Genomic DNA, 13,181 nt, shown 5'->3' with positions numbered 1-13,181 from the left:
TCATATCATTCATTTCACCTCCACTGGATTTGCAGGTGTCAGGTGTGTTGGAGAAGTCCAGCAGGGAGCCCATGGAGAGGGAGTGCTCAGCTGAGGGTCTCTTGCGCGGTGGGAAGGGAGAAATCTCTGTCTCCTTGGTGAGCTGAGCCAATGTTTCTCTAAGACGGCGACGTTTCCTGCCACTGTTGGGTGTCGTGAGAGACAGCAGAGAGACAGCCTTCTTCATCACAGGACTCTCCGGCTGAGAGGAAGACATGAAGACAACAGATATGAGTGTACTGCTTTTGATAAGCTGTAAAATCAATTTCGAGTCTTTACTAAATCTGACCACACCTTTCACTGTATTCAGAAGATAAACTACTGAAGAAAAAAGACCCCCACATTATTACTATTTTCCACATTTTGTGACCTTACACTTGGTCCAAACCTGTGAGTTTCTTCTATTAGCACAAAAGATGATATTTTGAAGAATCTTCTATGGAAGTCAATGGCTACCGCCAACTGTTTGGTTACCAACATTTAAAAAAAAAAATATCTTGAACCATCCATTTTATGAAGCATCATGGGATCATTTTTAAACTATACTTTTTCCTTTTTTAATTAAAACTTAACTTACAATTTTTTTTTGCATTATTACGCATAAACAACGTATTTAAAAAAATAATTTTTTTATAAAAAAAAGCTAATTCGACTCACCTCAGCCCTGCCTGGGATCACCCTGGACCCCAGAGATCAAAGTCTAGAGAGCTCTGGAACACTCTCACATAATGCAATGGGAACTTTGCAAACTTTTCAGACAACCAAAAGAGTTTTTTTTTTTTTTAGGTTAGACTATTCTTCTGTTCGTTTGTTTAACCCATGGAAGACGGGTGAGTGTTACATTATTTGTTTGCTTGTCACGTCATATCATTCATTTCACCTCCACTGGATTTGCAGGTGTCAGGTGTGTTGGAGAAGTCCAGCAGGGAGCCCATGGAGAGGGAGTGCTCAGCTGAGGGTCTCTTGCGCGGTGGGAAGGGAGAAATCTCTGTCTCCTTGGTGAGCTGAGCCAATGTTTCTCTAAGACGGCGACGTTTCCTGCCACTGTTGGGTGTCGTGAGAGACAGCAGAGAGACAGCCTTCTTCATCACAGGACTCTCCGGCTGAGAGGAAGACATGAAGACAACAGATATGAGTGTACTGCTTTTGATAAGCTGTAAAATCAATTTCGAGTCTTTACTAAATCTGACCACACTTTTCACTGTATTCAGAAGATAAACTACTGAAGAAAAAAGACCCCCACATTATTACTATTTTCCACATTTTGTGACCTTACACTTGGTCCAAACCTGTGAGTTTCTTCTATTAGCACAAAAGATGATATTTTGAAGAATCTTCTATGGAAGTCAATGGCTACCGCCAACTGTTTGGTTACCAACATTTAAAAAAAAATATCTTGAACCATCCATTTTATGAAGCATCATGGGATCATTTTTAAACTATACTTTTTCCTTTTTTAATTAAAACTTAACTTACAATTTTTTTTGCATTATTACGCATAAACAACATATTTAAAAAAAAAAAAAATTTATAAAAAAAGCTAATTATAGCAAAACATTTGCTTTAAAGCAAAAATAATATTTGAATAAAAAGAATTTCAAAAAGAATACGAGGGGAGAAGATTCAAAAATACTGAGCTTAGTTTAGCAGCAATTCCCATTTCCATAGTAACAGCGATAACTTTGATTGGTGGACATCAATAAAGGATTGTGGGTAGTGTAGTTTACTAATTAAATCACAAATTCTTAAAAAAAAGAAAAAAAAACTTCTCTAAATAAGTGAAATTAATGGAATTTGTACTTCCACACCCCAAATGCAGTGATTTCCTCACCTTTTCGTAAGAGTACATGATTTCCCCAGCACGGGCGTCCATTTGTATACTGCCCCAAAACCACTGCAGAAAGACACAAAATGAGAAATAAAATGAGATGCAGCATTCATTTAAAACATTTCAGCTGAACCCTTTATTAACACCTTAATACTGATGCATTTATGATCGTAATGGAGCTACCAAAACTCCTGATGTCTGCCAAAAAAAAAAAAAAAAAACACTCCCACTCCCCGCAACCTACTAGATAATGGACTACGCACAGGAAAGCAGAGTAAAATAACAGAGCATTTTTAAACACTCTATTAAAGGACCCACACAAAGCCCAGTGTGTGTGTTTCTGTGTCTGTACTTGTGAGACGTGTAAAGCCAGCACGGGCGTCCATTTGTATACTGCCCCAAAACCACTGCAGAAAGACACAAAATGAGAAATAAAATGAGATGCAGCATTCATTTAAAACATTTCAGCTGAACCCTTTATTAACACCTTAATACTGATGCATTTATGATCGTAATGGAGCTACCAAAACTCCTGATGTCTGCCAAAAAAAAAAAAAAAAAACACTCCCACTCCCCGCAACCTACTAGATAATGGACTACGCACAGGAAAGCAGTGTAAAATAACAGTGCATTTTTAAACACTATTATTAAGGACCCACACAAAGCCCAGTGTGTGTGTTTCTGTGTCTGTACTTGTGAGACGTAAAGCCAAGTTCATACCTCCTGCTTCACTACATAGAGCCTTTTGGAGGGAGTAAAGGGCAGTTCTTTAATGGAGTTCTCCTCAACTACCAAGTGGGTGCACCTTGCATCACCCACTGCCTGGAACCGTCCACCTGGACAAAACAAGCAGTACACACTCCTTTAAAAATCCCCCTCATTCAGAAATCGGGCCATTTGCTTTAACAGAGAAGGTATAGCAATAAAATACAGAAGTACGTCCTGGAGTCAACATCTCAGTTGCATCAGAGTGAAAGGCTTTGGTTAATCGAGAATTATTTGAGCAGAGGTTTTGTGACTTATTAAACCATGAAACGTTTCAGACTTGTTTCAGAAAGGACACTGATGCATGAGAGTCCAGTACCGTGTTTCTGCGTCCTCTCCTCCATGTTGGTTTTCTCCTCTTCAGAGAAGCCCAGAAAGCTCAGGACGCAGTCCTGGAACGGAGGGACCTTAAACTCGGTGCGGAACTCCTCGTTGCCTGCATGGAAATTACTAAAGCCAAAAAAGAAGGAAAAAAATAAGAAATCATACACACCTCAAAACAAAAAACTCTGAACATAGTTTTGGGAGTTTCTGAAAACAATTCTGACTAATAAAATCAAGCAGCGTAATTTTGTTAGTGTTAAAAATATTACAATTCTATTTGAACTTGACATTAGGGGTGGGCGATATACTGGTAGACACGATTAACCGGTAGACACGATTAACCGGTAGAAATTCTCTCTCTATCGTGGTTACACGCTCACGTGACGTTGCTGTGCTACGTGGTCATGAGAACTTATCGCTTGCATGCATTTTTAAGTATTATGGTTTAAAAACAAGTGATTTTAAGCTGCTGAAACGCAATCAGTCAGAGAGGTACGAGCACGTGAAGACAGTGCTCATAGAGCGCGGAAGTATTGAACAGAGTTATTTTTACCGCTTTATAGGCCTTAAACGGTTAAATACACACTTGTATGTGTCAAAATGCCAGTCTTTGCAAATATCCTCATAAACTGTCATTTAGGTCTTAAGTGAAAGCAAACAGCTGAGAAAGAAAACACGTATAACTAATATATATATATATATTCGACAGTGAAGAATATTCAGTGTTTATACATTTGATAACTTTATACAATGTATGTAGCATTTCTTATTTATTTGTTCTACTGTAGTTTTTTTATTTGCTTGTAATTAGTTTATTTAATCAGTGAACTTGGTGTTTTTTTTTTTACTTGGGCTAGTATTAGTTTTTTGTGATAGTGACACTGGTGACAATAATTATGAAAGTTCTATGATATCAAAAATGTATTACATAAAGACCTTATTTAAAGCAAAAATAACTATATCGTGATATATATTGTTACCCCAAGATAAAATTACTCGTATCGTGATATAAGATTTTGCTCAGATCACCCACCCTAATTGACATGCAGTACAGACGCTACACAATTAACCTTTAAAATCATCATGAAACAGAACTTCAACTCATTTTATTGCTAACACCCTATTTAGCTTGGAATGCATCAAATTATGGAAGTGGGCATTCCACATTAGAATGCAGAAAGACCTGGGCCATGATACAAAAAGACGAAAGCCATGAGAACATCCTGATTGTTCATTTTCAAAATATATAATTGAGTGTTATTGTAAATACAAATTTAAAAAGTTGTTATACTTCAAAAGACTTATAAAGCGTACTTAGTCAATTTTATTATTAGTTAATATTTGTATTCATAATATTAAGATGTGCTGTTCACAAATTAAATTATTGGATAAATTAAATCGTTACCAAGTCAGTGCAAATTATTGAAAATACTGATTTTGCATTACATTTATCTTTTCTCTACTGATGTTCGATGCACAGACATAACTTTAATAGCTTTAAAAAAATAATAATTTTTGTAAAGCTTAATTGTGAACCCCCTAGAACAGGGTTCCTCAAATCTTGCCCTGGAGGGCCAATGCGCTGCAGAGTTTAGCTCCAAGCCTGACCAAACTCACCTACCTGTGATTTTCTTATGATCCTGAAGACACTGATTAGCATGCTCAGGTGTGTTTGATTAGGGTTAGAGCTAAACTCTACAAGAAAGTGGATCTCGTGGGCCAGATTTGAGGATACCTGCCCTAGAACAATGGTTCCTAAACTGGGACAATTTTCAAAGGCCCTGCTTAAATTTACCTTTGGTACATTTGTTGAAATAAAAATGAAGTAAAAAAGGATGTCAGTTTAATGTTGTACATCTTTAATTTGAGTGATTTAACATTTATTTAGGATTATGTTAAAGGGGAGATCTACTGCCATGTCATGCATTCTGACTTATTTACTGCCAAAGAGTTGGATTCTCATGCTAAACATGACCAAAGTCTCAAAAAACAAGTTTTGTATTTCTGGATGTATTTGTATTTCAAGATGTATTTCTGTGCCAAATAACTTTGTATAAGTTTCGGAAAGTTTTTTTCGAGGATGGCCCTGCATGACGTCATAAAGAGCAGAATTCCTTGAATGGGCACTTCTGCCGGAAGAGCACACACACATCAACCAGAGTAAGAGCATCAGCGTGCTTCATTCGGGTTATGGAAGCCGTCGGGATCAGAGTCTGGATCGAATATATATGGCTGGATCTGATTTATAGCCATAGTTAATTTAAGTCAAAGTTGTTCCGGTTTTATTTATGTCGATGTCACAGCTTGGAGACGATCGCTACGCAAAAGCTTTGCATGCTCATGACTCTTTAGCTCCCCACGCACGCCTCCATGAGTTTGACTGTTTTTGGAGTGAAGAGTAAAGCTGTACCTTTTTTTTATAAATCTGATCAAACTAAAGAATCTTCGGAGATTTGAAGGATGCAATACTACTCCATAGGTACGTAAGATTAACCTGAGAATGTCAGAAACATTTTTTCGAGGATGGCCCTGCATGACGTCATAAAGAGCAGAATTCCTTGAATGGGCACTTCTGCCGGAAGAGAGTTCTCCATGAGTTTGACTGTTTTTGGAGAGAAGAGTAAAGCTGTACCTTTTTTTTTATAAATCTGATCAAACTAAAGAATCTTCGGAGATTTGAAGGATGCAATACTACTCCATAGGTACGTAAGATTAACCTGAGAATGTCAGAAACGGTGTGCGTTATGTCCCCTTTAATATAACTAAATTTAAATCATTTTAAGACTTATTGGCACCCCTATGGAAGTGTGCTGAGGCCCCTTGGTAAGAACCACTGCCCTAGAACTCTCTTGCAGCTTCCTGCAGTTCCCATTTAAAAAGTCCTGGCATAAAACAATAACCAGATTTATATCTGGCTTTTTCAGGGTTTCTGCAGGTTTTGTGAAAGCAAATTTAAGACTTTTTAAGAACAAGTAAATAAATTTTAAGGAATAAATCAAACGGAACATAATACATCAATTTGTTCTTTAAAAATAAAAACTTTGAAAATACAACTTCCTAGAACCACTGCCCTAGAACTCTCTTGCAGCTTCCTGCAGTTCCCATTTAAAAAGTCCTGGCATAAAACAATAACCAGATTTATATCTGGCTTTTTCAGGGTTTCTGCAGGTTTTGTGAAAGCAAATTTAAGACTTTTTAAGAACAAGTAAATAAATTTTAAGGAATAAATCAAACGGAACATAATACATCAATTTGTTCTTTAAAAATAAATGTCTAGTGAGTACACAATGAGTTGTATTAGCAAAACTTTGAAAATACAACTTCCTACCGATCTCCATAACTTTTTAAATCATTATACAAAAAAAAAAAAAAGTTTAAGGTTTGAATACCTCTGCTCCCAACCACTAGAATATGAAAATAACTTTTACTGTACCTTCAGATCATCACACCGCAAAAAGTGATGGTCTTGCTTAGCATACTTGTCTTGTTTTCCAGTGCAAATGTTAAAGATTCTTAAATCACGATACATTTACTTGAGAAGCAAAATGGCATAAATCTTGTTGTGGCATGGCATAAGTGAGTTTGCTTAAAAAGAACAAATATCTACCAATGGACTTAAGAAAAAAATTAATTCAAAGGGAAAATAAGTTTTCATACTCCTTTTACAGATATTTGTTCTTGTTTACTAAATTTAAGTGGGTTCAGTTTCTCAGAAAATCGTAATTTTTCATCTGAAGTAAACGTATCTTGATTTAAAGATGTTTAGATATTTCTTTTGGAAAACAAGACAAAAACACTGAGGATGATATTTATTTTTAGCAATGCAACATTTAATGCCATGACTTTATTAATTTAAGACTTCCTGCTCTGATTTAAGACTTTTTAACACCTTAATTCCTGGAAGGGTGAATTAAGACTTAACGGGCTTATCGACTGAAAATCTGACTTTTTCAGTGTTTAAGTGCTATAACTGAATGTCCGGTGCATCTACCCAGTATTAAAAAAAAAATTCCCCTTCAGAATACCATGCACTGATGCATCCTGCATAATAAGACCAGAAACAAGGACAGTACAAGGTCAATTTGGATTTCAAATTGACTTTAAGTCTGTCTCCTTTAACAGTGGCAGGTCATTCATGTGAAAGGTCAGGTTCAGTGTTCAATACATGTATGGAAAATGTCAAAACCAAAGTGCAGTGGAAACCGCTTTTAATATGGAAGCAGGGAGGGCCCGTTTGGTGTTTCATGATTTCAGCCTCATCATTCACAGTTTTTACTCCTCTGTACTCACACAGTGAGGGGGATTGACGCAAGGGGTAGTTTCATGCCTCACACACACAATCTTACATGTCATCTCTGTGCTCCCATGCCTTGTGTATCCATTCAGGGGTGAGGATGGGTGTGCCCATGCACACTGCCAACTAAAAAGAAAAAAAAGAGACAAAAGGCAGTGAATAGCATCTGGAGGGAAGAGATCCCTCACCAAATCTTGATCCATGCATTATGCATGAGACTAATGAATGATTCAGCACACTGTGAGGAGAGATACATGAGAACGGTTTTAATCAAACCCTCTCTAAATAACGCAGACATGTCAACTGCAGACAGTAGACCCAGTTAGGGACAGCACACCTGGGGTTTGAGGAACCATCAGGAAATAGCCATCACTGACCAAAAGACAAAAGGCTCTTCATACAGGCTGAGTTTTAAGAATTAACACATTAATGTAAATAAAAGGTAATAAAATCATTTAAACAGTTTTGGTGACTGACCTTCTTCAAACACAAGAGTTCAAAGGTTTCTGGGATTCAAAGGTGAGAAGGAATTCAACCAATTTCTGCTGAACATTTACAGTAGTCTCACATCACCTGACTCTACAATCCTACATATTCTGGTCAAGAACCACCCACTGTGACAGGAAGAGATGCAAAGTGGTATGATCAAGTTAATTCGTCTTTAGACTGGAGTATATAGTGGAGTGACTAAGTGATTTGATTTGATGTGTGTCATTACAGCAGGGTGAGTCAGAAAGGATTTCACAACTAAAAATCTGTTGTTTTTTTGTTTTCTCCTCAGCTGATTCAATATACAGAAAAAACAGTGGGGCGGAAGGATGATATGTATGTGTGGATACGGTGGATACATACCCTGTACTTTTCACCATGTGATGAACGGGCGATGAGGTGTGTGACTTTAGCGCTGTCAAAGTCTTTTCGGATGGTGCCGCCCATGTGATGGACGAGATTTACCAGGGTAACCTGAGGAAAAGCACAGATAATTAGAGCAAATAATCCGACAGTGACACTATGGGCTGCTTTTGAGTCAGATGAGTGGGTAAGCAGGACTCACCACTTCATCTTTTTTACGGAATCCGGTGAAGCAGAGAGACAAGTTGAGCATGGTCATTGAGTAGAGAGGCCTGGAGGAGAACGGCAGAGGCTATGGACAAGGACATGGAGAATGATGGAATATATCATTAATATGCCTCAATCACAGCAATCTGAGAATGCACACTAAAAAAAAAAAAAACTATGCCACAAGGAGGTTTATATCATATCATAATTGGAGATAAAGTGAATATACATCATAGGATATATGATATATATTTTTATCATATATCATAATAGGAGGTCTTTTGCATATAGAAGTCTTACAGTACAGTAGCAGAAATGAATTACAAGCAATACTGTAGCTCCTAAGCAAACACTAATAGTATTTATTAAATTATAAAATATAATTTAATTATTTTTTATAATCATTTTAAAATGTAACAAGCACAGGCAGCAACAATAACAAGTGAGCATCAAAGCAGCATATTAGAATGATTTCTGAAGTATCGTGACACTGATTACACTGAAGAAATTCAACTTTGCCATCACAGAAAGAAATATATATATAAAAAATATTTTTTACATTGCAAAAATATTTCACAATATTACTGATTTATTGTATTTTTGACCAAATAAATGCAGCCTTGCCAAGAGATTTTTTTTTCAACAACATATAAAAATTTTAATTATTTAAAACTTTTGGTCGCCAGTGTATATATTATTTTATTACTTGTATTATTTTAATAATTAAAAAAAATGTATTTTTTTTAATTATACATTTTAAATGAATAAGTATAAATAAAAATATGTATACATAAAATATATACATTTTTCATTTAATTTTGTGTGCGTGTATGTATGTGTACACACACACACACAGTCAAAAGTTTGGGATCAGAATGATTTTTAATGTATTTTACAGGAGTTTCTTATGCTCATCAAGGCCGCATTTATTTGATTAAAAAATACAGGAAAATTTTAATATTGTGAAATACTATTATGATGTAAAATTTCTATTTTAATATACATTAAAATCTCATTTATTCCTGTGATGCAAAGCTGAATTTTCAGCATCAATACTCCAGTCTGTAGTGTCACGTGATCCCTCAGAAATCATTCTAATATGCTTTATTTATTATCAGTGCTGGAAACTGTTGTGCTGCTTAATATTTTTTTGGAACCTGTGATACTTTTTTTCAGGATTCTTTGATGAATAAATGTTCAAAAGAAGAGCATTTATTTAAAATAGAAATATTTTCTAACAATATACACTACATTTCAAAAGTTTGGGGTCAGTAAATTTGTATTGTTAGAAAAGATTTATATTTTGAAACCAAAGAATCCTGAAAAAAGTATCGTAGTTTCCAAAAAAATATTTGGCAGCACAACTGTTGCCAACATTGATCATTTTAATAATAAATCAGCATATTAGAATGATTTCTTAAGGATCATGAGACACTTTATATTGGAGTAATGGCTGATGGAAATTCAGCTTTACATCACAGACATAAATTATATTAAAGGATATTAAAATAGAAACCATTATTTTATATTGTAATAACATTTTGCAAGATTACTGTTTTTTTGATCAAATAAATGCAGCCTTGATGAGCATAAGAGACTTCTTTAAAAAACATTACATGTCTTATTGATCACAAACTTTTGAGATTATATGGTGTTTATACCGGTAGTGTGCGTGTAATTATATATATATATATATTTATCACATGAGACTTCTCAGAACGCAGACCTTTCATGTACAGTGGCAGCTAAGCTGTGCACTACAAGATTTAACAACAATAAGACAAGCCTTCATTTCTCACTGGGGTGGATTTTTGTAGTTGTATCTATATACTAGTGTTCGTAAAACTTAATCTTTCTGTCCGGCACCGATCGCTGACCAGCCAAGTGTTCATTTCACTTTGGAATATCTGAGGGAGTCAAGCAGACACTCCTGTGTACACTCAGATAAGCCGGCAACATTTTTCAGACTTTACAGGAGCAATCAAAGCTGCTTACGAATCCGTTCCAGTTGGAAGAACAACTTTATTTCAACAGGCTTTTACTCAACCCGTGACGGCATAGCAGTATCAAACTATTTCACCGCCTCAGGGAGAAAGAAAACCCACGAGATGGCTGTGATTCTGTGTGTGTGCTTGTGTAGTTTTATTTCAGGTCTTACCTCTCCCTTGATGGCACAGTGCATCACGGCAGGAGGCCCCAGGATACGGTTGTCATTCTTGTACAGGAAGCTGTATTCGGGAGCCTGGAAGTCTTTCAACACAAACACGGTCTCGAACTCGCAGTTCTCGCCGTCACCAAAATCTCTGACATTGTCAGTCTTGATACAGGGGGTGTTTATATCCTAATAGGGATGAAAAGGAAAATTCTTAAATAAAATGAAGATGACAATATCAGTAAACACATTAGCTGGATTGTGATCACAATTTCTTCAATGTAGAGAGAGCTCTCCTTTAGTAAAAGGGATCTCAAAGATGTTAAAGCGTTCTGACAGATGACACACTGAAGAAAGACAGCAGTCATTTGTCAAATGCAGATTTAGTGGATACAAACACAAGTGCCAAGGGCGGTTCACACTGGACAGTTAAATAGACAATAAAGTATACAACAGAATTAGGGATAAAGAATAATCGGTATCGGCCAAAATTTTCATATCGGTGCATCTCTAAACAGAATGCATATTGGATCGGCCAGTATAGGCGATTTACTTGTACATGTTCATTTCTGCCTATATATATATAAATAATATCATTTACAAAAAATACAAGTATTATTAAATCTAATATTTCACAATCATGTTTTCACTATTTTTGATCAAATTTTGATTAAACGCTAGTGTACATGTAAACATGTCACTGGCAATAAATGTGTTGCTCAGGTAAACTTTAATCAGTCAAGGACAGAAATGTATCAGAATTTTAACTGCTGTTTAAATTTCAGATTTAATTGAATTTTTAATTTCAGGAACACAAACACGCAAGCAGACATAGAAATAATCCAGATCAACCTTAAAATTCAGTTAAAAATTGTATCAGTCAGGCAAACGGAAGGATTTCAGGTTTATCTTTTGTGCACTAGGCACCAAGCTGGGCAACTATTAGCGAACTGATTACTTTTTATCAGATTGGAAGATTCTGACGCTCTTCTTCTCCAGCTAAACTCACATTGAACTTGGAATATTTTAGAAGGGTCTGATTTATTATTCTATTTCATCTTACCTCAGTGAAAACAATCTATATAAAAAGCTTGACTCTCTTCTTTGGTACCTGAAGAGCTTTCTCAAGTTCTGCAATGTTGCCGGCCTCCCCCACCAACACCACCCTGGTCTCAACTCTGGGCAATACATCTAAAAAAAGAAAGAAAAAAAGACCACAGGCAAAGGTGAATCTCTATGGAAATAGACAAAATAGAGTGGGAGAAAATAACCTCTTTTGTTATGTTTGTGCTGCAGTAAAACGGTCCACCCTCCAGAAATGTCAGTTGATATAAGGTTGATCGAGATGGAGGGCAGTTCACTTACCCTCTGTCTCGTCTGCATGTAGACCCATGAAAAATTGCTCCTTTGAGGTCTCAGCCATCCGGGAGTCGTATATGGAGGAGTCCACCAGCAGGCTGCGGCCCGGCCCTAAAGTAACTATGCTGCTGTCAGCCATGGCGCTGTGACAAGGGGTGGCGACCCAGTCCTGTCCAGAATATCAAAAGCTGGAGGCCAGAGAGAAAGGAGTGAACCAGGGCGGCACAAAATAAGAGACAAACAGCTGAGTTTCTAGGAGGGAATGAAGGTTAAAGGGAGGAGAAAATCAATATATATAAATCTGCACCAATATGAATCAAAGTTAACTTATGAACTTTAAAAAATAAAAATAAACTTACCAACTGAATAAATGTAATGAGTACTTAATCTGAATGCAACATTACATTAATGAAAAGCTGGTGCAGTTCATTATAAGAACAAGAACGACCAAACGAGAAACAAAACATTAAATGTCTATATGTATGAGTGTGTGTATATGAGTGTGTATGAGTGTGTGTATGAGTATGAGTGTGTGTGTGTGTGTGTGTCTGTGTGTGTGTATGAGTAATCTGCACCAATATGAATCAAAGTTAACTTATGAACTTTAAAAAATAAAAATAAACTTACCAACTGAATAAATGTAATGAGTACTTAATCTGAATGCAACATTACATTAATGAAAAGCTGGTGCAGTTCATTATAAGAACAAGAACGACCAAACGAGAAACAAAACATTAAATGTCTATATGTATGAGTGTGTGAGTGTGTGTATATGAGTGTGTATGAGTGTGTGTGTATATGAGTATGAGTGTGTGTGTGTGTGTGTGTATGAGTATGAGTGTGTGTGTGTGTATGAGTGTGTGTGTGAGTATGAGTGTGTGTTTGTGAGTGTGTGTGTGTATATGAGTATTGTGTGTGTATGAGTGTGTGTGTATGAGTGTGTGTGTATGAGTGTATGTGTATGAGTGTATGTGTATGAGTGTATGTGTATGAGTGTATGAGTGTGTGTGTGTGTATGAGTATGAGTGTGTGTATGAGTATGAGTGTGTGAGTGTATGTATGAGTGTATGAGTGTGTGTGTATGAGTGTATGAGTATGAGTGTGTGAGTGTATGTATGAGTGTGTGAGTGTGTGTATGAGTGTGTGTGTATGAGTGTATGAGTGTGTATGAGTATGTGAGTGTATGAGTGTATGAGTGTGTGAGTGTATGTATGAGTGTATGAGTGTGTGTGTATGAGTGTGTATGAGTGTGTATGAGTATGTGTGTGTATGAGTGTATGAGTGTGTGTGTATGAGTGTATGAGTGTGTATGTATGAGTGTGTGTGTGTGTATGAGTGTGTGTGTGTGTGTATATGAGTGT

At 36.4% G+C, this 13,181-nt stretch overlaps 1 protein-coding gene across 1 annotated transcript in view; it reads right to left on the bottom strand.

The window, feature by feature from the left end:
- Positions 1–13,181, bottom strand: part of ect2 (epithelial cell transforming 2) — a 31,460-nt gene that overhangs the window by 17,277 nt on the left and 1,002 nt on the right. The window contains exons 2-11 of the mRNA XM_016250084.1: positions 11,827–12,008; positions 11,573–11,652; positions 10,468–10,650; positions 8,305–8,394; positions 8,103–8,213; positions 7,303–7,376; positions 2,952–3,082; positions 2,588–2,703; positions 1,871–1,933; positions 920–1,142 (exon numbers count right to left, since the gene is read on the bottom strand). Of these exons, the coding sequence (XP_016105570.1) occupies positions 920–1,142; positions 1,871–1,933; positions 2,588–2,703; positions 2,952–3,082; positions 7,303–7,376; positions 8,103–8,213; positions 8,305–8,394; positions 10,468–10,650; positions 11,573–11,652; positions 11,827–11,959 (1,204 nt within the window). The 5' untranslated portion in view covers positions 11,960–12,008. The remainder of the gene's footprint in view (positions 1–919; positions 1,143–1,870; positions 1,934–2,587; positions 2,704–2,951; positions 3,083–7,302; positions 7,377–8,102; positions 8,214–8,304; positions 8,395–10,467; positions 10,651–11,572; positions 11,653–11,826; positions 12,009–13,181) is intronic.

The sequence above is a fragment of the Sinocyclocheilus grahami genome, unplaced genomic scaffold, assembly GCF_001515645.1.
Source record: "Sinocyclocheilus grahami isolate Dianchi unplaced genomic scaffold, SAMN03320097.WGS_v1.1 scaffold25.1, whole genome shotgun sequence".
In the NCBI taxonomy this organism is placed as follows: domain Eukaryota; kingdom Metazoa; phylum Chordata; class Actinopteri; order Cypriniformes; family Cyprinidae; genus Sinocyclocheilus; species Sinocyclocheilus grahami.
This window is presented reverse-complemented; position numbering and strand designations above follow the sequence as displayed.